General features: G+C 44.9%; 1 protein-coding gene across 1 annotated transcript in view; it reads left to right on the top strand.

Moving 5' to 3' along the window:
* The window catches only part of birc6 (baculoviral IAP repeat containing 6), a 111884-nt gene continuing 87287 nt past the window's right edge, over nucleotides 1-24597 (top strand). The window contains exons 1-23 of the mRNA XM_070916557.1: nucleotides 1-273; nucleotides 5257-5438; nucleotides 6841-6978; nucleotides 10500-10693; nucleotides 11532-11643; nucleotides 12036-12118; nucleotides 12204-12429; nucleotides 12538-12707; nucleotides 13448-13506; nucleotides 13700-15038; nucleotides 15150-15361; nucleotides 17142-17291; nucleotides 17400-17625; nucleotides 20526-20686; nucleotides 20828-20959; nucleotides 21836-21967; nucleotides 22079-22245; nucleotides 22922-23055; nucleotides 23234-23395; nucleotides 23489-23620; nucleotides 23993-24090; nucleotides 24174-24321; nucleotides 24451-24584. Of these exons, the coding sequence (XP_070772658.1) occupies nucleotides 63-273; nucleotides 5257-5438; nucleotides 6841-6978; nucleotides 10500-10693; nucleotides 11532-11643; nucleotides 12036-12118; nucleotides 12204-12429; nucleotides 12538-12707; nucleotides 13448-13506; nucleotides 13700-15038; nucleotides 15150-15361; nucleotides 17142-17291; nucleotides 17400-17625; nucleotides 20526-20686; nucleotides 20828-20959; nucleotides 21836-21967; nucleotides 22079-22245; nucleotides 22922-23055; nucleotides 23234-23395; nucleotides 23489-23620; nucleotides 23993-24090; nucleotides 24174-24321; nucleotides 24451-24584 (4702 nt within the window). The 5' untranslated portion in view covers nucleotides 1-62. The remainder of the gene's footprint in view (nucleotides 274-5256; nucleotides 5439-6840; nucleotides 6979-10499; nucleotides 10694-11531; nucleotides 11644-12035; nucleotides 12119-12203; nucleotides 12430-12537; nucleotides 12708-13447; nucleotides 13507-13699; nucleotides 15039-15149; nucleotides 15362-17141; nucleotides 17292-17399; nucleotides 17626-20525; nucleotides 20687-20827; nucleotides 20960-21835; nucleotides 21968-22078; nucleotides 22246-22921; nucleotides 23056-23233; nucleotides 23396-23488; nucleotides 23621-23992; nucleotides 24091-24173; nucleotides 24322-24450; nucleotides 24585-24597) is intronic.

The raw sequence follows: 24597 nt of genomic DNA, 5'->3' as shown, positions 1-24597 counted from the left end.
TTACGTGTATCATCGGATCCTTACAAACCCCAGAAGGGAAGGGAAGGGGAAAATAAGGAAAGATGGCGGCCGCGGCCTCGCCGGGCTCCGGCTCGTCCACCTCCTCAGACTGGATTGTACTGAGAGACGGTTGCCTGCGTTGCGACGAGGTGGGCCTGCGAAGCCTTTCCTACCACCCGGCCCTCAACGCTATCTTGGCCGTTACCAGCCGCGGCAGTATAAAAGTAATTGACGGGACTTCGGGGGCCATTCTCCAGGCTTCAGCATTGCACGGTAAGCACCGGACTCTCTGTCAAGCCCTGACACCAACAGTTTCAGTTTTGACAAACCAACCACTGATTGTCAACAGACGCTAAACACGACACAGGCTGAGTTGTAACCCCAGCCAGCTAACGTTAGCTGTTTCTAGCAGTTATCTTCGGGCCTAGTTATATTATTTGGCTAACCGGAATCGTTTAGCCGGTTCCGCTTTTGTCTTTAAAACAACAATCTACGGCCGTTCATCTGTTTGTGACGAAATTTAAACGACTGCTTCCTGAAAGCCAATGTCGGCTAACGTCAACGTTACAGCTTACCACATTTGCTACATGACATATCTACCATGCAAGCTAATAGCTAGCTAGTTAACTTAGCACAACGCTAGTTAGCCGGGCAACCTTTCCCTGTCATTCTAGTGGCCAGTCACGATATGCCGTTAGACGTACGTTACGATTCTTATCTTGGACACCCGAAGTAGCACGCCTAATATATCAAGGTAGCACGACGCGTTAATGTGAATTAATGTGATAGCCACCGAGCTAGCTAGCGGCTCTTCTAGCTTATTAACCTTACAGCTTATCGTGCGCACTGCAAGTCATTTGGAGGCATTGGTGTGATGCTGAAGTAAAACTGACTTGATGCTGTGGAGTTGGTGTAAGTTAATGGGAACATGCTTGCTTGCCGGGATAACTCGGCTTATCCGGTCGAATCAGCAGCCCAACACTTGTCTTGTTGATGTTACATGTCAGCTCGCATTGTCCTGTCACAATGTACTGACAGCAGGTTGCATAGGAGGTTTCCGCAAGAGTTTCTCAAACGGCGCTCGCCTGGCCAACGTTCAGCACTGTTTTCTCTGCTTTGTTTACACATCACAGCATGTGTCATAGTGTTTATATATATATTTTTTTATTCTGAAAGAAATGCATGAACACACTTGGGATTGTATGTCCTATAGACAGGTAACAGTAACTATTTGTTTACATCTTACATTTTGCTAATTTATGACTTTTATTTTGAAGCAAACGTAATACATTTCAACATAAAGCAAGGCAAAGCAATTGTTTATTAGCACCTGTTTCCATACAAAGCATTTACTGTGATTTTACAGTAATGTTTGGAATGATAAGACCTGGATGAAAGCATCCCTCTAGTTTTTGTTAATGAGGCCGTTGACTGTAAACTGTATTAACACACACACACACACACACACACACACACACACACACACACACAGAGTCGCTCTCATAGATACTGTATGGTTGCAGAACTCTTGCACTGGCCATTGTGTTTGATAAGCTGTAGCCCATTTGTTTCTGATAACTTTAAGATAAAGGTCTTTTTGCGAGATAGGGCTTTTTTTTTTGGAGATAGACATCTTTGTTTGATGGAATACCCATAAGACTTCCAAACAACCGCAGCATCACCACCCATTTATGTTTTTAGAGGAATGTTTAAGCAGCAGATAGCTAATATTAATAGCATATTGGAGTCCCATGGACGCTGTGTAAGTTCACAGTGCTCATGAAAGTAACACTACACCTTCTGAACGGGATTTTTCAGCAGAGGCTCCTGGTTTTGCTGTGTCGGTCGTGATGAATAGAAGGTGCAGCCCAGTTGAACCCTCTCTTGGATGGATTTTTATGTTTGTCAGATCGGTTTCATACCTTGCTTTGAAAAGCAGTGGCACATTTCTGTCCATACTGTCCAGTGTTGTGAGACTCATTAACAGAGAACGATAGAATGGAAACAGGCTGGCATAATGTTTGGATGGTTGAAAGGTTTCCTTTTTTTTTTTGTCTCGTTGAATTTACATTCTATACCTTTTTTTTTCGCCTTTGAAAAAAAACTAAGGTTATGATCAAATCCCTCTTGTCATATTTACTCCTCACTGCATTTCTGCTTCGCCCACCCAGTTCACGTTCCAAAATAACCCAACAGATGGAAATCTGTCAAACAGTGAAAGTTTGCTGTCTGGTGGATGTGACCGCTGCAGCTCCTCTTCTGCTAACCATGTGCACAAAGCGGAGCAACTCATACAGTAAACCAGTATTCCCCTCAGTCCGACGACACTCAAGTGTGGGGAAAGAGTGATTTGGATATTACCGCTTTAGAGAAGTTATTATTTCACTAACAATTTGCATGTGCTTGTAATATATGACCTGCTTTCTATGCTAGTTTTAGGATCACACAAGCTAGAAATATTGCTTTGCTTTCATTTTGTTGTACTTTGTGCTCCTGTGAATTTGGCCCCTCACCCCCCCCCCCCTTTCAATGATAATCTTGACAGCGTTTGCATGCATGATTGGAGATATGCTTTTCTCTGTCAAGCTAACTGTTTGCCGAAACTTACTTCATGATGATAGCGTGTGACAGTCCCCTGTGGTTACCAGGGCCACAGCTACTGCCACTGTGGTGTCTTCATGTCTTCAGCATGTACGTGGGGTTTTCGAATTCCCCGAAGTGCAAGTTTACCTCCTGTAACTGATAGTTGGCACATTGACATGTTTTTTTCATTTGTGTTTTGGGGGAAGCACTGACATATAACTGTAAAAAAGAAAAGAAATGAAGTAGAAAAATGTTTAGGTCAAGGAAAAACCGGAAAACTCCAAATAAATGAAGAAATTACGCTATGGGCATAACCTCAGTATTCAAGCCAGTATCCTGGCTATGACCCTGCTGATTACCTGATTACCTATTTTCAGCCTATACTCATACCAGCATTTTTTAGGGTTAAGGTTAGTTTTTTACTACTTTACAAAGGCTTAATACTCTACTGCGCCCCTTGTTTTCTCACTATGCTGTCTGTCTCATACACTACTTCCACAATCATTGGTCTCCCAGCCCCCCCCACACCTCTCAGATCTCAATAACGGAGCTATCACTCGCATGGTACTCACCATCAGCACATGACCCTGGACATCCCCCCCTCAACCCACTTTAAACTCTGCCCCCATCTGGTCGCAGATACAGGACACTCGGATGGAGAAAGGAACGTTTTTAGTGGAAGATTTGTCCCCTGGGCTAAAGCAGTGCTAAATTCCATAGCTCATTAATCACAACAACGTATGCAATGTATTTGCATTGTGTTGTTTTATGTAAATGTATCTTTGCTCTGGAGGCACACGTAATGCACTCTGGAAACTAGATTCCCCTCTGGCGACAATAAAATCCATAACTGTGATGTTTAGTGCAGAAAAAAACACCCGACCTTTAGCACCTGTACTAATATGTAATATGATATAATATAATATAATATAATAACCAGAAGTAAAATGCTTGTATGCGCATTACTTCAACATCACCACCACTAAGCTTCACTTTTAAGAGAATATAGATAGATATAGATATAGAGTATAAACACAACGAGGCTGTAAAGGCGGACTGGTGAGTAGATGACTTTCCGTGTTCGGCGTGAAGACGTTTAATGTCCGCGACGACATCTATAGTCTCATTTAGCCGCTTGTTAGCAACCGCCTTTTTTAAGACACGCAAAACCTTCAAAATTCACGAGTGGGGGGTATCTAGTGACATATTTGATGTTGTAGAACAAAACGCTTGTGTTAACCACGGACCTTATTATCGGCATCTAACCAAAAATCCATTAATAAAAAAAAAACCCCACTCACTTCAAGATGAGGGAACCGGAAGAGTTAAAATGCGAACTAATTGTTAGTATTAGTTTTAGGACTCAATCCTGCAGCACTCTATATCAAGAGAGAGAAATCGGTTCCAATATATCATTCTTATATCATCTATCTTATCTGTTTAGCGGCCAGTAATTGTCATATTTAAACAGATTAGGTTAGAATTCTGTTCCCCCAGTCTGATCACAAAGACCTTTTTCAGAATGTAAACTCTCTTATTTATCAGTGATGTGACGGCAGCATCAAGTCATGCTCATCCATACGGTATTCAGTCAGATGCAAATAGTTTACATCCAGTACATTCCTCATTAGTGGGATCTGCAGGGACAGGTTTTGACGTTTTGTTGTTGTTGAACTTCAGTATGTGGCAATAACGGCAAGCTGTTGTCACCTCAACCTGCAGACTATGTTGCAGGGTGCCAATCTCAGGTGAAAAGACACGTGACTCCTTCATTGTTTTGATTATGGTAATATTCCAGCAGTAATAGGAGATATCACGTTTTGATAGATGGTCTGTTCCTTGTTTAACATTAATGCCAGTTTGTGGTAAGAGCGCAGATGAGACAGGAGTGGGTGTTTCATCTTCTGTTTGTTTTGATTTCTGTTTTTTTTTTTTTTTGTCCACTAAACACCATTTATAATGTAATGTTTGTAATATAAAACCCGAAGGCAACTCAGCAAAGTAGCAAAAACTGCTGGTAAATATGCCTGTGTTTTCTATTTCACCGTAGAGAAGAGCAGAATTGGAGAAATTAAAGCTGTTATTGCTATTATTAGTCATATCTCAGTTACTATTACAGCTGTAACTGCTGTTATTAGTCATATTTCAGTTATTATTATAGTTATTATGGCCATTACTGGTGCTGCTATACGTGTCTGTCTGTGTTGGTGTCTCTCTGTCTCTCTCTCTCTCTCTGTCTGTCCAACGCAACCGGTCAAAGCAGATGACCGTCCATCTAGAATCCTGGTTCTGCTCGAGGTTTCTGCCTCTTAAAAGGAGGTTTTTTCTTGCCACTGTCGCCAAAGGTCTTGCTCATGGTGGGAACTGTTGGCTCTCTGTAATAACATCATAAGGAGTACGGCCTAGACCTGCTCTATGTGCAAAGTGTCATGAGTAAATAGTCCGTCCAGTCGTCCATGCTATCGGTTTAAAAGGTGGCCTCTCAGAACAAATGTTTGGTTTTGATTGTTTTGTTTTTTTTGTCACAAGATGGTAGACCGAACATGGCGCATAACTGTATTATCTCAAACATGCACTCCACCAAAGGTAAATGTAACTGACATGTCGTGTTTTTCTTGAAGTAATGTCCTCCTCCCCCCTGACCCTGTGTGCTGTCCTCTGTTGCTGTCACAGCTAAACCTGGCGGTCGTGTCAGGTGTCAGTACTTTCCCGCCGTGGACAAGGTGCTTTTTGTGGACGACTATGCAGTTGGATGCAGGAAGGACCTGAACGGCATCCTGCTCCTGGACACGGCTCTCCAGCCACCGGTGGCCAAGCCTGAGGATATGGTTCAGCTGGAGCTGCCGGTCACAGAGGTAAGAGAAGAGTGCATATTTTACACCCGGAAGTGCCTCACAGAGATGGTGTTGTTGTTTGGCCGGATAGATATGGTTACAGTAAGCCTTTTGTTCCACAATCAGAATGTAAGCCCTGTTGCTCACAGACTTGTGCGACATGTGCTCCCGTTAAGTCCACGATGCATCAAGTGGTGTCCCACTGCGAAATCTGCAAGTGCCTGAGGGTTCTCTGTCGACCTTTTGAGCCCTTTATGCAAAACTTTCCAAAAGTCCGTTACTCTGTGAACTTTACTAATGGAATCACCCACAATGTATAGCGTTTTTAATATTAAAATGACAGTGGAATTTGGGAAACATAAAAAAATGAAGCATGAACTAAACTTATTTAAACAATTTAGGTTTCAGAGTACTTCAAAAATTGGCTTTTGTCGTACATAAGAAACCCATTTTGACCACAACTTGGCAAATCTGTTCATTAACTATATTCCTCTATTGTGGGGGAATCAGGAAGCAGCCAGTGCATACCGATGTATTTTTTTTTTTTTTTACAAGCAGATATCAGGACACCAGATAAATATTCGTTGCCCACAATGAAGTCCACTTTTTTTCCCTAAAAAAGTGCAAAACTGGAAAGGTATTTTTTTGTGCATCTTTGACCAGAAATGTCTTTATTACTGGACCCAAAAGACATGCCAGTTGATTGAATCCTCTCCTGTAAAGTGTGCTTTCTGCTTTGGGCCATCCACATGTCGAAGTGTCCTTGAGCGAGACACTGAACCCTAAGTTGCTCCCGATGGAGGCCGGCACCTTGCATGGCAGCTCGGTCGCCATTGGCGTGCGAACGTGTGTCTGTAAAGCGCTCTGGGGACTGTCACGGGTTGAAAAGCGCTATATAAGTGAAGTCCATTCACCATTACCATTTACAGTCTGGATATAATGCCTCTGTCTGAGTAGGCTCCTAAAAGCACTGGCTCACCCATATCCAGTGGGTCATTTTTTAACAATTTGGTCAAAATAATGACGTAATAGATACCCATAAAGGTCCTGCTTGAAGTCCCTGAGTTCATTCAGTATACTTCGAAGGCACCCTCTCCAGCCTCTTGGGAGCTACTTCGGCTACTTTGTGGTGCTCATTCATCAGTGTTTTCTGGCGTAGACATAGCTTTCCATCATGAAAACACACTTTGATATTATTATATTGGTAACCTGAACTATTTAGACAGTGTAATCGACAGTTGGTCGTCTTTCAGAATTGTATTAGCCTGCTTCCCAGCTAGTAAGGTTCATAGTTTCTGACTTTGATTGTCATGCATGAACAACTCAAGAAACCATTTTTTCATTGCAGTTATAACTATATGTAATATATATATATATATCTGTGTGTGTGTGTGTGTGTGTGTGTGCTTGTGTGTCTTTTCAGGCCCAGCAGATGCTGTCAGCTTGTCAGGACAAGATTGATGTGTCCAACACAGAGGGCTATGAACTCTTTATCACCCAGCTCAAAGAAGGCCTGAAGAATACCTCACACGAGACAGCAGCCAATCACAAAGTGGCCAAGGTTAGTCCCGACAGCCCTTCAAGAGGTGCTTTTGTTGTCTTGTACCATCCTGTGGGAATAGACGCCTTCCGTTTGCTTTTCCTTATTTAAGGTAAAAAGAATAAGTAGCAATGCATTTTAGGGATTTGACGGTATAAAATGTTCACGCTGTGATTATTGTGGTAAGAATATTACGGTAAATGGTGTTGTCACGACAAGCAGACGCGTTATTGGTCTTGCTCACAGGCCGAGCTGAAATTGAGGAACTGTGAGGAAGAGCTTGTGGCAGCCTGTTTCCTCTTCGTCAGTCCCATGTCAGTCCTGTGGTAGCATAGCAAGCCATGGCCACAGTAGCGCAAGGTAGACAGACCAGGAGTCTGGCTTTGCTGGCCCAGTTGTGGTTGCTCCACCTTTTTTTTTTTTTTTTTTTTTTTTTTTTTTTGGACCCATGGACTGTTTAGAAAGATGGCCGACGCGTCTGTACAAAAATGAAGCCAGACTGCCATCTTGCGCTGGTGTTGTCATTTGGAGTCAAAGTCTGCGCAGTGGTGATCAGGGGGGTGGAACCACAGTATCGAGGTTCCGCCTATACACCCGCCCGACCCAATTTATAGCATCAAGTAACTAATTAAAACCAAACTTATCAGAAAAATGATCAAGTAGTAAGTAACAAGTGGTTTGGCCCATGTTCCATTCTCTAACAAGGAGGGGGCCGGGGTTTATGACATGTACTGCAGCCAGCCACCAGGGGGTGATCGAGATGTTTTGGCTTCACTTTCAGGGAGCTGTCATGTCGTCCATCTTTCTATACAGCCTATGGTTTGACCTGTATAAGGGTGCTCTTTTGCGGCTAAACAAAACAAAGCTGCTGTTCACGTTGCACATTCAAGAGGCCCACCTACAGTAATAATGTTAATGAATAAAACTGGCACACCTCCAGTACAATAAGGAGAAGCGATTAATGTCGAAAGGCGTGCCAGCATATGAGTGACACAAAGTATGTTGGTATAAACCTCCCGGTCTGCGTCAGCTTGCACAGGTGTTGCAGGTTGCATAAGCTGTACAAACACGGGTCTGGAAACACTTGAAAACGGCACTAATAAGGCAGTGTCTGTGTTTGCCACTGTTGTGTTGCTAACATCAAGCACAGTTTCATGTGTTAAACCAAAGATCCAGGCGAACCATGTAGAGCTGATGCTACATGAAGGTCTAATGTCTTTGACTTGGCAGCTTATTCATCAGGGGTTGTAGGGAGAAAACAAGATTGCAGGTAGGTATAGAAGTAGCCTCAGTTGGGTATGGGGGAAGAGGCGGCGCTGCTATCCCAGCCTATTGGGAATTTGTTAAACACGAGGATGATCGTTGCAATCCCTGTTTGCTTTATAAAACTCACCATGCCGTCATACTCTTGAGGAACGTGAACCAACATGTGAAAGGAAGTCAGTTCTTTTCCTTCTTTGAATGACAAGGCAAGACATGCGGTAGGTCAAGTGTAACACGAGCTGGATACGATCAGATAAGAAGATTGACATTTCACACGGTTTCTATAATAATGGCATTTTGTTTTAGTGCTTTCCCACTAAGTCCTCCCAAGTTTTCCCACCTGGCAAGAGAGGATTGAGGAGAGTCCCTTCGTAACATAAACATAGCAAAAGCTGACATATACACCAATACTATCTGTCTAGCTCGTAAAAAGAGCTATATTTTACACTGTTGTGGTGGATATGACAGTGGGGAACCATCGAGGCCCTCTAGGCCTGTCAAAATGAACATTCACACTCCCAAAGTTGTACTTCTGAGCTATTTCTTGAACAACAGCAGACTTATGTCTTTTAGGTACCTTGCTCTGGCCTTCCTGCTGGCATTGCCGGCTTAGCACTATTACTTCAGCAACAAATCACCTTCATTACCACCAAACTGCCAGTGTCTCCGTCTGCCAGGGTTGTTATTGACTTCGGAGCTAACCCCAGGTTTCATTTGATATGCAAAACAACCTGGCTGACCTCCCTTTTTTTTTTCTGTTTAACCCTAAGACTTACACAAGAGTAAGTCACACAACAAATAACCCTCTCATATCTGTTAGGTATGCATCTGTTTTTCCTTTTTTTTTTTACATATTCAAGTTGGTGTCAAATGATTTGATGATTATTAAACACATTTCCTAGGCTGTAAGAACTCGAATATAAGAATAAATGGTAAACTCATAAGAGCTTTTCAACCTCAACGGTTCCCAAAGCGTTTTAGCAATGGCGGCTTAGCTGCCATGCTGGTGCTGGCCTCCATCGGGAGCAACTCAATGGAGGAGCCAGAGATCGAACCCCCAGCCTGCTCTACCCTGCTCTACCTCCCGTGCGACAGTGCTAATCACTGCACCACCATGCCGCCGGTTTTTAATGTAACATCCTGATAATAAGGTGTTATTTGCACCCCGACCAATTCAAGTCAACAAGATACAGATGCAGTGCACAGCAAACCCCATGCTCAGCCCATGTTAACTTGACCCCACTGTGTGTACACAATGTGTCACTGTAGTCCTGGGCCGGCGCAGCTGATGGAAGCGGCCCACTTGGTTGATGTTTGGCCAATCCGCCGGGCAGTACACTCTGCTGGTACACTGGTGGTAGTCCACTGCAGGGCAAAGCTAGTACAGCTACTGCCAACCTGGGGCATTGTCCAGGACCTTTTCCTTGATGCTGTCCCAGCTACATGTAACGGTCACTTTGCGTCCTGCTTGATGGATTTCATTTTTACCTTTCCTGCCCACCTCTCTAAAAGCTGTAGTATATGCACATGGGCTAGTGGATTGTACCATTGTGCATGTACTGTATTCTGTTCGGCACAGGGTGTTAAATTTGGCATTTGACTTGTTTCTGTTCGCTACACCATGATCCAAATAATTGCAGTGTTACTAGTTTAATGTAGTGTAATTACAGTCTGTGTTGGTAGGTGTGAACTCAAACTTCAAAGCTTTGGCTGTGTTTTTTTTTTTTTCTTTTTTTTTTTTTTTACTAAAATATGCAAATCACATTAGCCCATGTCATCTTCTGTGATCCTCTGTTATGATTTAGTTTTCCTGTTTGGGAGCATCATGAATTCTCTATAAATCGTTAGAACGCTGGACATGGAAAAGTGGATCAGACAAAAAAAACTGTATGTTGAGTGTGGCTGTTGAAAGCAAAAACCTACCTTTTTTATTTTCAGCAGATTTTAGGCCGCCATATGCAGTCATTTGTCATGAATGATAAAGTATTTTTGTATTTCTTTTTGTGATTCTTTTTGGTATAGCAATAAAATAAAGAAACCTACACATAAACAAATATTTACATAACATACACACCATTGATAGGGTTCGTTTCAATTTGATCTATTTCGATTCTGCTCATCGAATCCGGTTCTTACACTTAGTACACATCCTAAATATTTAATACTGGCTCTCCACTCAAATGAATGCTTGTCCTGTTCAGAAAACGGGCAGTTTGACTTTGTTAAATCCATCTCTCTTCTCTTTTGTGACCTTTTGGCTTCACCTTCCTTTCTCTCAGTGGGCGACGGTGACCTTCCATCTTCCCCACCACGTGCTGAAGCTGGTGGCCGGCGCCATCGTCAACGAGCTGAAGAAGATCAACCAGAACATAGCTGCCTTGTCTGTGGCCTCATCCATCATGGACAGGCTCTCCTACCTCTTGTCGAGCGCCAGGCCTGAGCTTGGGGTGGGCCCCGGGCGCTCTGTAGATAGGTGAGCAAGCAGGAAACCCAGTGAGGATTTGCTTTTTGACCACACCAAGATCCTCTTCAGGGAGTTGGTGGCTGGTGGTAATCAGTGTCACAGCAGCAGTGCAGTCGGTCTTGGTCTCTCTTCCTATCATCATTGGTTTTCATGAAGTGGATAAACATTATGTGTTATTTTCCAGGTATTATAGTTATGTGTCACAATGAATATGGGGATAACTGATGCATGCAGCCCATAGAAATGCTCCAATCAGCTGGATTACTAACTAGACAAAGAGACAACTGCCCCCCCCCCCCAAACGCCATTGCCCTTTTGGTAATTTGAGGACAAGACCTGTACGAACCCTGAATTAATCTAAGTTTGAGAATATGTTTGAATTTGAATATACTCCTTGAAAAATGCCACATAATCCGTTGTTTCATCTACACAATCACTCATGTAAACCAGAAAATCTTTTTTTAATATCTGAAATGAAACTGTCCCATTGTCATTATTTGTTTGTTGTCTCCTGGCGTCGGACCTAGATAGACTGACATGGGGACAGAAATTAAAAGGGGGGGAGTTGTCCTTCATGAGGGCGACCATCTGCTCTCAGAGTGGAAGTTTTTGGTTTAGGTACCTTCTTTTAAAGTGCTTGAATTTTACTCTGTACGAACCCTGTTAATTATACATTTGTAAGTATGATATCTACAGGCAGGTGTCATGTTGTGGTGTATGATGCACAGCGTGCATATGACAAGGATTTCACACATAAATCTACTACAAAACGGGGTATAGTGATACCACACATACCCAGCACACCCAATACTGGGCATGTTCCTGAAGTGCGTGTTGTCCTCCACAGATCTTTGATGTACAGTGAGGCCAACAGGAGGGAAACCTTCACATCGTGGCCGCATGCTGGGTACAGGTGGGCTCAGCCCGATCCAATGGCTCAAGCAGGGTTTTACCACCAGGTTGGTTCGGAGAGAACATCTCCGTTTACTGTCGTGCATGTTCACAATATTTGCGTACAGTCAAGGGGCCTGTTTACCTGCACGGTCGAGCACATTGTTTTTTTCAGGTCACTACAAGATCATTCAGTTAAGAGGAAGAAACTTCTAACGGAATGTAACCTTGGAGACAACTCTTAAAACTCGTGCTTTGTTGTCATGCCAACAATCTGATATTATAGTATACAGGCCTCCGGCATGCTCAGCTTACTCTATATCTATATATCTATATCTATATACACACACACACAAACTCAGGATTCTCCAGAATAATAAACATGGCAAGTGGGGAATGTAATTGTGTAAGTGTTTAGGCTCTATTGACCCCCCCCCCCTCTTGCCCCCCTCCCCCACAGCCTGCCTCAACAGGGGATGACAGAGCCATGTGTTTTACCTGCAGTGTGTGTCTGGTCTGTTGGGAACCTACAGATGAGCCGTGGTGAGTGGAGATCATTAACCAATGCGTTTATTTAGCTCCTGTGACATATATCAATGATGTCCCAACATTTCTCCACCCCCCCCAGGTCCGAACACGAACGACATTCTCCCAACTGTCCATTTGTGAAGGGCGAGCACACACAGAACGTGCCGCTGTCGGTGACACTGGCAACCAGCCCCGCCCAGTTTCCCAACAGCTCTGACAGCGCGGACAAGATCGTGTGTTACGGCTTCGGCAGCTGCCCGCAGTTCCTGGCCGCTGCCACCAAGAGGGGCAAGATCTGCATCTGGGACGTCTCCAAAATGATGAAGGTCAGAGCGTCGGAACTGTGAGCGTGCGAGACACTGTCATACATGCCGTGTTAGGTCGCGAATGTTGTTATTGATTTTAACGAGAGAGCGTGATCGTGTGCTGAATAGGTCCACTTGAAGTTCGACATCAACCCGTACGACCCGGCCATCCTGAGGCAGCTGATCCTGTGCGGCGGCGAGCAGAGCCAGCAGACGCTGACCGAGTCTCGGAGACCAACCCTGGCCTGGCTGGAGGAGTCATCCTCCTGCTCTGACCTGCCAAAGCTAGAGGGAGACAGGTGAAACACACACACACACACACACACACACACACCTACATACGCTATAGCAACATGTGTACAGCAGAGCCTTCTCGACAAAGGGCAAACTTGGAGGCATGAACTGTAAAGTATGAGCCAGGTGAGCTTCCTCAACCTGAACCAAAAGTACAGACGAGCAGCTGCGTCATGGCAGCCCCCCCCACAAGTATTAGCACACCTGGGAAATGAGACCGGCCTAGGCCTCGTTTATGCTCGCGCCAGCAGGCGTCTGTAGATGTTGCTTGGGTTTTGAGATGTTGCATCGCCCAGTTACAAAAAGTGTTTTCTGTCCCTATACCGATACCTAAACTCGCAGGGGCACATTACTTCGTCCATGCAATATTACAAAACTACTTCCCAAGAAATTCTTTTTTTTAAAGAAATGGTCATGGTCAACCCTTGTGGTTTCACCTACCACTTCCTTTTACATTAAATTGCATTTATTGTGAATCACATTCAAGATGTGACGAGTATCAGCAGTAGCTTAATGTGTCAAAATGAGCTCAATGAACGGAGCAGAACCCAAAAGTTTATTTCTAGCAGCTACCCAATTCTGTCCAAAAACAAAATCCTAAAACAGCAACGACAGCGTGGATGAAGGAGTTGCAACATGCTGTGACTTCTTTCTCAATCTTGTGTGTGTCAGTGAGTGAGTCATAGTTGTCAGTTTGTGTTTTATCATGTTAGTTCATGTTGTTCAACCACTTCTTCTCTTCCAGTGATGACCAGTTAGAGGATTCAGACAGTGATGAGCATTCCCGATCAGAGTCAGTAACAGGTATGAAGACTTGAATAGTTACTGTTTGTCATTTGTAAGGGGTGGTGGTGGTGCCGCCCTTGTTGTTAAGATTTGGATGAACTATTTCTGAAACCATGATGTTTGGCCTCCAGCCTCATTAAAATAGCGTTTTCCATCATTGGACAGGAAGAAAAAAAAAAATTCAGTCCTCCTTCTTTTGCTTCTGTTCCAGGCCAGCAGTCCCAGTGGGAGAGCATGGACGTGAGCCTAGGGGTGACGGCGCTGAGTGTGCTCCAGCAGCCAGAGAAGCTCCAGTGGGAGGTGGTGGCCAGCGTGCTGGAGGACACGGTCAAGGACCTGGAGGAGCTCGGCGCCAATCCCTCACTGAACCAAGCCAAGGCCCACAGCCAGGCCAAAGCAAAGGACAAGGTCCCTGACCACCACAACATTCCCTTCCCCTGCCTTCTGGCCGGAGGCCTGCTCAGCTACCGCTCAGCATCCAGCACTCCCATGGCTGGACCCCCACCCGCGGCCCCAGCTGCAACACGCAGGGCCACAGATGGTCCCCTTAGGACTCAGGGCCCTGAGCCCTTCCCCCCTGGGCCTCTACAGGACCAGGGCCCCATGGAAATAGAGACCTGCAACCCCCAGACTGCAGCCCAGGAGCAGGGCTTCTCTAACCTTGCAGGCTCCCAACCTCCAAGCCCCTCTTCTCTGCCGGCTATGCGCAGGACTATACCTGTGCTGCTGCTTTACAGTATCAGAGAGGTGGATGACAAGTCCTCAGGGCAGGTGTTTGCTCAAATGAACAACCTTATGAGCAAGGGGCTCCATGAGGAGGGCTTCACTGTGCCACAGATTATAGAGATGGAGTTCGACACACATGAGCAACTTCTTCTTCAGGATCCTCCCATCACTTACATTCAGCAGTTTGCTGATGCGGCGACTAATCTGGCAGGGTTAGACGGCCACGTAGACAAATGGAGCACACTGGGTGCAGCAACTGTCTCCACCCCGCCTCGACCCGGAGCGCTGGTGCAGTGCTTGAGGCTTCCCAAACAGCTGGAAGAGGAGAATCTTTATGTGGACTCTATCACGCCGTGCTGGGACGGCGTGCACCTTCTGGTCGGCCTGCAGCCATCCAGCGCCGAGTCTCTGAGCGCTACAAACCAAGTGGAGGCTCTCAACAATCTCAACCGTCTGCACTCTGCCCTGTGCAGCCAGCGCAAAGGAGACTCCCTACACCCGGTGGCCAATGGGGTGGAAGGCCACCACCCAGGCGGGTCGCCGCCTCAGACACCCCTCATTCTGCCCCCAGGAGACCAGCAGCAGCAGCAGAGGTCCCCGAGTGGTGGGAGTGGAGGCTATCTTGCACTCTACAAACTCAACTATTCCACCCGTATCGTCACCTTGGATGAGGAACCCATCAAGGTGCAGCAGATCTGGGACCCTTGTGATGCCATCACCTCTCTGATATTGCTTCCTCCAGATGTGCTCGATAGCAGGGAGGATGACAGTGAGGAGGCTCCTGAGGAGGCCCTCCCCTCCGGGTCAAAAAATGGCTCATCTGGGTTTGGTGCGGGCCCGGCAGGCTCTGCCGGTTCTGGAACTGGGACTGCATGTAGAGCAGCCACAACCAGCACCAGCGCTACGGTCACCAGTCCCTCCACCTCGGCCTCGAGCCACAAGGAGTGCAAACGGTTAGAGGTGGCGGGCCTGGGTCACCTGGTGGTGACCACACAGGCCGGGTACATTATGATACTGGACCTGTCAACGTTGGAGGTCCTGGCCAAGGTGGAGCCGCCTAAGAAGGAGGGGTCAGCAGAGGAGACGGACCCCTTTGTCTCAGTTACCTATTGCTCTGGGACCGATCGCCTTTGTGCCTGTACCAAAGGTGAGTGTTTCCTTCCTGGACCTGTTTCCCTGTAGACAACAGCGCTGTTGACTACTGGGATGGACAGGCTGGCTTTAACGTGCCCTCATGAAGGATGTCTTTTTGGGTTTACTTGGTATGTGTGCGTTTCTATGCATTTTTCACTTGATTGTATTTAATGTATTGTGTTCAGTAATAGTAAGGCCTTTTCATTGACAAAGTCCTGGGTGTTTCCTATTTTAAGAATGCCTTTTAAAAGTTGGACCTGGTGTTGTTCTGTCTTATCGTCTTATTGTCAGTAATCTCATGAAGAGCCCAAAACCAACGACGTGTTTCCATCTCTCAATACTTTCTGACTTCCCCAGCCTTCCTGTGGCGCTCAGCCCCAAGTCCCATTCGTTCCTACTGAAGACGTAAATCTTTTAAAGAAAGACTCTGTAATCTTAAAAGTGTATCTATACGGGACTATTTTCAGCAGTGGATTAATACACAATTGGCATATATGTATATTTTCCTGTATATTTAGGTTTATAAAGCACTTGTCAACGTGCAGGTTTATTCGTGCATAATAGGGCTGCAACTAACGATTATTTTCATTATCGATTAATCTGCCGATTATTGTCACGGTTAATCGTGTAGTCTATAAAATGTTTAAAAAAATGTTAAAAATGCTCATCACAATTTCCTTCAAATTGCTTCTTTTGTCCAACCGACAGTCCAAAACCCCTCTTCTACTCATTTACCGTCATAAATGACAAAGAAAAGCAGCAAAGCCCGTTTTTGCTTGAAAAATGACTAAAATGATTTATCGATGATCAAAATAGTTGGCGCCTCATTTTCTTTCGATTGAGTAATCGTTGCACCTCTAGCGCAAAACAGTTTCTGACAATTTGTGTCTAACAAACGCAATGCTGCCTGTAGCCATCCATGCGTGGGGGCGCACAAGTCTTTGAAGTGAACATTAGTAGGGTGTGTGACCGTCCGTATTTTTTGTATTATTTGTGCAGTGAGCACTGGGTGTTTTTCTTGCCATGTTTTCTTTAAGACCAACATTTGAGGCTGTGGGGCATGTTCGCAAGTGTCATGGGATGCAACCTAGCTCTGGTCAAAGTAACACAAACAATTTCCTGTCCACTGTGCGTCGGCATTTTTACTGTTTCTTGGCGAAAAGCAATTGGGGGAAAAAAACAACACTGAAGCAGTGAATAATTTTCCTGTTTCTTTTTCTGTTCTTTTTCTGAGATTTGAAAAAGTGTTAACATTTATTCAACACACATTTAAGAAAATCTACAACTATAGCGGGGTCTTGCAAAAAATCTGACAATGTATAGTCATGGAATATAATAACTGAAATGAAATGAAAAAATTTAATTATATTATTATAATAAATAATACGTTTTTGCGCTCCAAACAGAAGTAAGGACAAAAAGACGTGATACTGATTCTTACAGCCTTGGAATGCTGGGCACATTTCAACAGCAACAAAATAAATTAAAACAAATAATATCGCTTTGCATTTAACAACAAATGTAACGGGACCTTTATCATAAATGTTTATTTACGTTGCGTTATGTTTTGTGTGGCTTAAAAACAGTTTCCATTCCAAAACGTGATCAATTTACCTAAAATTTACCTGCTTTCAAAATGTTAGTAAATGCACAATTAAACCATCAATTAATGTCAAGCCCTGCTTTCATTCACTGTAGTAGTAGTAGTAGTTCATATGCTGTACAGATAAATCAGCTATGGTCAGCGTTAGAATGAAAGTGAAAGAAATTCTTGTTTCTGCTCTCCTCTAAAGGTGGAGAACTTCATTTCCTTCAAATTGGAGGTGTGTGTGACGATATAGATGATGGAGACATGTTTATTGATGGCCCCCTTTTTAAAGGGGCTGAACAGCTGCTCGAGGGGGCCAAGCCCTCCTCCAACCCCTCTAGCCCTGGGATCACAGGTAGACCGGACACGCACCGACACCCTCGGCCATTAAACCCACACACATTGTTCAGTGTTCACTTTCTTTGGGCCTCTCTGTTAATCTGACACTTGCCTGATGTCGCAGGAGTGGACCTCCTTGTGGATCAACCGCTGACCGCGGAGAGCCTGATGTCGCTGGTGGAGCTGACCCGCTTCGAGACGCTCACCCCCCGCTTCTCGGCCACGGTGCCGCCGTGCTGGGTGGAGGTGCAGCAAGAGCAGCAGCAGCGACGCCACCCGCAGCACCTTCACCAGCAGCACCACGGAGATGCCGCCCAGCACACCCGCACCTGGAAGCTTCAGAGTGATAGGTAACTAGGTTTTGTAACTTCATTGATATTTTCAGTCAAAAACGAATGGGTTGACATGGGCAACATAGTACTTGTGCAGGAACATAAAGACCCTGTTGACATTGTTACAGGCAGTGTTTTATATACAGTGCATCCGGAAAGTATTCACAGCACTTCACTTTTTCCACATTTTGTTATGTTGCAGCCTTATACCAAAATGGATTAAATTCATTTTTTTCCTCAAAATTCTACACACAACACCCCATAATGACAACGTGAAAAAAGTTTATTTGAGATTTTTGCAAATTTATTAAAAATAAAAAACCTGAGAAATCACATGTACATAAGTATTCACAGCCTTTGCTCAATACTTTGTTGATGCACCTTTGGCAGCAATTACAGCCTCAAGTCTTTTTGAATATGATGCCACAAGCTTGGCACACCTATCTTTGGGCAGTTTCACCCATTCCTCTTTGCAGCACCTCTCAAGCTCCATCAGGTTGGATGGGAAGCGTCGGTGCACAGCCATTTTCAGATCTCTCCAGAGATGTTCAATCGGATTCAAGTCTGGGCTCTGGCTGGGCCACTCAAGGACATTCACAGAGTTGTCCTGAAGCCACTCCTTTGATATCTTGGCTGTGTGCTTAGGGTCGTTGTCCTGCTGAAAGATAAACCGTCGCCCCAGTCTGAGGTCAAGAGCGCTCTGGAGCAGGTTTTCATCCAGGATGTCTCTGTACTTTGCTGCATTCATCTTTCCCTCTATCCTGACTAGTCTCCCAGTTCCTGCCGCTGAAAAACATCCCCACAGCATGATGCTGCCACCACCATGCTTCACTGTAGGGATGGTATTGGCCTGGTGATGAGCGGTGCCTGGTTTCCTCCAAACGTGACGCCTGGCATTCACACCAAAGAGTTCAATCTTTGTCTCATCAGACCAGAGAATTTTGTTTCTCATGGTCTGAGAGTCCTTCAGGTGCCTTTTGGCAAACTCCAGGCGGGCTGCTATGTGCCTTTTACTAAGGAGTGGCTTCCGTCTGGCCACTCTACCATACAGGCCTGATTGGTGGATTGCTGCAGAGATGGTTGTCCTTCTGGAAGGTTCTCCTCTCTCCACAGAGGAACTCTGGAGCTCTGACAGAGTGACCATCGGGTTCTTGGTCACCTCCCTGACTAAGGCCCTTCTCCCCCGATTACTCAGTTTAGATGGCCGGCCAGCTCTAGGAAGAGTCCTGGTGGTTCCGAACTTCTTCCACTTACGGACGATGGAGGCCACTGTGCTCATTGGGACCTTCAAAGCAGCAGAAATTTTTCTGTAACCTTCCCCAGATTTGTGCCTCGAGACAATCCTGTCTCGGAGGTCTACAGACAATTCCTTTGACTTCATGCTTGGTTTGTGCTCTGACATGCACTGTCAACTGTGGGACCTTATATAGACAGGTGTGTGCCTTTCCAAATCATGTCCAATCAACTGAATTTACCACAGGTGGACTCCAATTAAGCTGCAGAAACATCTCAAGGATGATCAGTGGAAACAGGATGCACCTGAGCTCAATTTTGAGCTTCATGGCAAAGGCTGTGAATACTTATGTACATGTGATTTCTTAGTTTTTTATTTTTAATAAATTTGCAAAAATTTCAAAAAAACTTTTTTCACATTGTCATTATGGGGTGTTGTGTGTAGAATTTTGAGGAAAAAAATTAATTTAATCCATTTTGGAATAAGGGTGTAACATAACAAAATGTGGAAAAAGTGAAGCGCCGTGAATACTTTCCGGATGCACTGTATTGATCACATCGCAGTCTTAAGGTAAAGGGCAGTTTCTCCATACAGTTCATCTCATTAGACAATTACAGTCCAGCGGTCTTTTGTTGGAGGGTTTGCCTGCAGCCATTTCCGCATGATGGCTTTTTAAAAGAATTTCAAAGAGCTCCTCATCCTGTGCTGCGAGTTGCTCCTGGATTTTGCCCAGGTATAATGTGACAAAAGAGCAAATGAACTTCTATTTCAAAATGTCGATTATTTCTTCAGTCACCTCTTGCTAATATGAAAAAAGTGCAGGGCAAACCCAACAAATATGACGATGGTCAGTAGTCTCAGCCTGGCTTCCACGTGTATCTTTCTAATCATCCTCAGATATTTCCAGGCCGGATTCCCTTTCCCATTTTCTGTTTAACATGGAAAGTCGAGTGGTTTCTGGATGTTAATCTTTAATAATATTGGATATCTCTTATTTTTAAGGTTATAAAGGTGGTCAAAAGGCTCATTATCCCCAGTTGTACTGCAGCAAGCTCTTGCACCTTTTATGTACCCAATGCCTAAACTATAGGTCAAAACAAGAGGCCTTAAACTCAAGGTGAAACCTTTTGCAGGTCTTAAACCCTAACCCTAGAGGGCTACCTTGGGCCATTGTTTTGGTTTATCCAGATTAAAATCCAGCCGCTGGTAGTTAACCAATATAGACTGTGCATGTAAATCGAATTGCATTCCTTCAAAATGTTTCATTTTCAAAACGTTCCACTTAGCTGCCCCCCTACCCCCTTCATTCGGGGGCCTCTTACTGTTCCACACAAATCTTGAGATCGCCCCCTTTTTTATTTAGTCTTTTAAAAAAACTGGACCAGGTCTGAATCAAACAACCAATCAGGGTTAGCTAGCACGTAACTGGCCAAATAAGACTAAATTCAAATACGGGTGCTCACAGATGTATGTTTTTTTTTTAAAGGAGCCCTTCAATTAAATATTGTTAGTGACATGCAACGGCACAAATGAGTCGATAATATTGTTACTGTAGTCAAATCTCCTTTTGTAATTCAACATTCGGATAGGAAGCTTTAAAAACAAATGGAAGGGGGCTCCTCCCTATAACGAGTCGCCTTCAGTGTAATGTCCAGGCGGTTGGTAACCCGCGTTCTTTCTGCAGCTCCAGCTGGGACGAGCACGTGTTCGAGCTGGTGCTGCCCAAGGCCTGCATGGTGGGCCATGTGGACTTCAAGTTCGTCCTGAATGCCAACATCGTCAACATTCCTCAGATCCAGGTCACTTTACTGAAGAACAAAGCACCTGGGCTGGGCAAAGTCAGCGGTGAGGACCCTGCTTTGAGATTTCTTTTTTGAGAAAGCTTTTAGTGACCGTGCAACTTCGGCGTTGTCTTTCCGACATCAGCTGAAATGAATCTGGACCTGTTTTTGAATCTGTGTCTTGCTTCCCGTGTCTTTTAAACAGAGACAGCGGTGGACAGACAGATCTCCTTCCCCCTCTCCAGCGTCCTCCATGCCAACGGGGAGAGGAACGGCCAGCCTCTGCTCCATGACTTCACAGAGGACATCCAGTTTATGGACATAGAGGAGACGTCAGGTAGAAAATACAGACAGTTTAGAAAATTCTGGCCCAAAGTATAAATGATGTGTTTGAATTAAGCTGTTGGTTTGTTGGTGCTGCATGTCAAATGTTACACTGATACAGGCTGAGGTTAACAGTGCGTCTTCTCTGCTTTAGTGGCCACAGTTGGACTTAATGTTGTCTTTTCTGATTTAACCTTCTAGACCCCAGTAGAATTCTCAAATGCTGATGTTCCTACTCAATCCAAACAAACGGCTTCCTGTTTAATTTGATACCAAATATGTGGCATGTGTAGCTTTTTTCAATTGATTTTGATTCAACACACTAAAACTCTTGTAAATAGCTTCCTCACAAACGCTTTTTTTCCCCCCCTCGGTTTTGCTTCCTGAGTCAACATTCAGAGTCTGACAACAAAACCGATCCTCCACTGCATAACGCTAGGCTTTCAAAATAAAAGCCACACAGCAATGTTATGAGAACAAACAACAGTAATGTGGCAGCAGGTAGTGTATTTGGCGACTTATATGAGAAAAAAAATCAAAAGGTAATAGGAAGGTAGGAAGATGGTAATAATGTGAGTTTTGAGCAGAAAGCTTTAACTACGGCATACTTTTTATAAATGCTTAGGTTTTTTGGAAACAGGGTGGAAAATCTGTCAAAAAAAAAACAAAACAAAAAACTTGAAGGCGTTCGAAGTATTTTCGGTGTTTTTGACACTCTGGGAATGGTTTTAAAATGACGGGCGCTCCCAGGCCCTATGGGGTCTAGAGGGTTAAAGTCTCAGGTTTTTCATTAGCTGTGTTGAATTCTGTGTGTTAACGTTGTGAAACTTTTACATACGTGCGTATTATCCACCCAGAGTAAAAGAGTGGTTTATGTGTTTTGCTCTAGGCTCCATGCTGTGTCCATTCCTCGAAGACCACAAGGAGGACATCCTGTGTGGTCCAGTGTGGCTGGCCAGTGGGCTGGACCTCTCGGGCCACGCGGGCATGCTCAGCCTCACCAGCCCCAAGCTGGTCAAAGGTAACGGCGGCCATATCTACCCGATCCCCGGCAGTTCACATGTTTTGTGCTCAGGAAGGTGATGTTAAGAAGCGTGTTCCCTCAGTTGTCCTGTTCCTCCCTCCACTGCAGGCATGGCGGGAGGGAAGTACCGCTCCTTCCTGGTTCACATCAAAGCGGTGAGCGACAGGGGCATGGAGGAGAGCCCCCGGCCTGTGTTGAGAATGCCCAGTGCCAAGCCCCAGGGCACCAAAGCCCACTCACTGTCTACCCTGCTGCAACGGGCTCAGGCCTCCAAGGTACAAATTCACAGCTTCTCTTCCAAGTCCAAGTCTTAAAACAATAGTCAGATACCCATATGGACATCGAAACTCCTCCTGTTCAAACTGACCGTTAAGAGACTCCCTCCTAATGTGCTCAAAGTGTAATTGATGGGGGGACAAAATCCACAGTTCTCCGAGTTTCTTTTCGGGTTTGTACGAGTTCATTAAATCAAGTGAGTATCTGTCAAACTCACAGTCATATTTACACTTAACTTATTTTTAATGTAATGCGTTTTTGCACAGAACCAGGACTGGGATTTTTGTCCCCTGTCACTTGCATGTTAGGAAGGGATCTCTTCAGGGCCAGTATGAGCTGCAGGAATGATTAGAAATGTCTGACTATTGCCTTAAGACAAACTTGGAAAATTGTGAACCTATCCTTTTAAGTATATTCGTTTTCCACTGTAAAGCAAATTATATGAAATTGTACATATTTTTCATCAGATACATTTAAAACTATTGGAAATGTCCAAAGTCATAATGAGTATTGTGCAACACGAACTATGTCCATGTTCATTACATACATGCCATCTCTATGGATAATAAAAAGAAAAACACGTTTTAAAATCAGCAATATGACACAGTGACACTACCCAACTACACACACATAATCAGTTCTTTGTTTATTTTTAATCTTTGTGTGTGTGTGTAGGAGAAGGTCTCTGCGGTGAAAACGGAGAGCCCAGCACCCTCGAAGAAAGTAGAAAACCTGCGAGGCTGCGACCTGCTGCAGGAAGTTTCGGTCACAATCAGAAGGTTTAAGAAGACGTCAGTACCCAAAGAAAGGTCAGATCAGATGGCTGTTGTGGGGTGGGACATCGGGTGGGAAAAAAAAAAATGTTGTCATAATGAACACTCAACCGTAAGAGTGCACACATGCAGCAGTGAAACGCATCTAACAGAAAAGGTCAGAGCATGGGATGGTTGCGGAAGTTAACCCGTTGTGTCCCCCTGTGCTTTTCAGGGTCCAGCGCTGTGCTATGCTGCAGTTCCTAGACTTCCACGAGAAGCTGCTGGATGCGCTGTGTCGGCGGACGGAGGGCAGCCCGGCCACCGAGCACGCCCAAAGTCTCATCCTAGACATCTTGTGCTGGCTGGCCGGGGTTTTCTCCAACGGACCCTGCAGGTAGGGCTGACATTACCTTCCACTTCGACTAGTTATATATATATATATGTATATATATATATATAATATATATAACCTGTGTCTTCTTTTTAGCTTAAGAGAAGGAAAGGAGGGCCTGTTGGCCAAAACCCGGACGCGGCTCATCGATATTGTGCGGATGTGTTTCTTCGAGGCCGGCCGGAGCATAGCGCACAAATGTGCTCGCTTTCTTGCACTTTGTATTAGGTAAGAAACATGGTCAGTGATGGCGCTTTTAGCTTTTTTTTTTTTTTTTGTCCCACTACGGGAGCTCCCCATAACCTGAACCTTTTTTAAGAACCTGTAAGCTCTAGGTTCCAGGTTCTGCCTTGTTTTTTTCCACTGTTTTGCAGAACTCTTTGCGGGTGAGAGTACCTGAACTTGGATTTAGTGCCACCTCCTGAGCTGTGTCCAAATTCAGGTTCAGGAACTTGTTCAGGATTACAGTGGAAACACAAGCAGAACCCATGATAATGGCCACACCTTATATTACGGGTCATTAAATTCCCCACAGTGGTTCTTTCTTGATCACGTTATTTGGAGATAATAACGAACATGCTGTCTTTTATTTCTCACTAGCAATGGGAAGGGGGACCCAAGTCAACAGGGTTTTGGCGTAAGTCTTCTCAAGGCTCTGCTAGACAACATGCCTTACTTGCCTGCAGCGGCGACAGGCGGTAAGTAAGCGAACAAAACACACAGCACCTTTCCCTCGTTTCTCTTTTCCCCCAGTATTGATTCTCTTGCCTCTCGCTTTCAGGCTCTGTGTTCTGGTACTTTGTGTTGCTGAACTACGTGAAGGAAGAGGACCTGGCGGGCTGCAGCACAGCCTGCGCCTCCCTGCTCACTGCCATCTCTCGACAGCTGCAGGACCGCCTCACCCCGCTGGAGGCACTGCTGCAGACCAGGTACTCCTCCCAACCACTTGGTTCAAGAGCCTCTGTAATACCATTTTATTCTGTTGCGTAACTTCTGCTTATTGGGTGCAAGTAGTTCCAACGTCCACTCATACCCCTTCCTCTCCCGCCTCCTTCCAGGTACGGCCTGTACAGCTCTCCGTTTGACCCGGTGCTCTTTGACCTGGAGGTCAGCGGTTCCTCCTGTAAGAACGCCTTCAACAGCAGCATCGGAGTCCAGTCAGATGAGATTGACCTCTCTGACATCCTCTCAGGTATTAGCTGCGC

Source organism: Enoplosus armatus, chromosome 12 (genome assembly GCF_043641665.1).
Source record: "Enoplosus armatus isolate fEnoArm2 chromosome 12, fEnoArm2.hap1, whole genome shotgun sequence".
In the NCBI taxonomy this organism is placed as follows: Eukaryota; Metazoa; Chordata; class Actinopteri; order Centrarchiformes; family Enoplosidae; genus Enoplosus; species Enoplosus armatus.
Note: the sequence above shows the minus strand (reverse complement) of the source record. Positions and strands in the feature narration are given on the sequence as shown.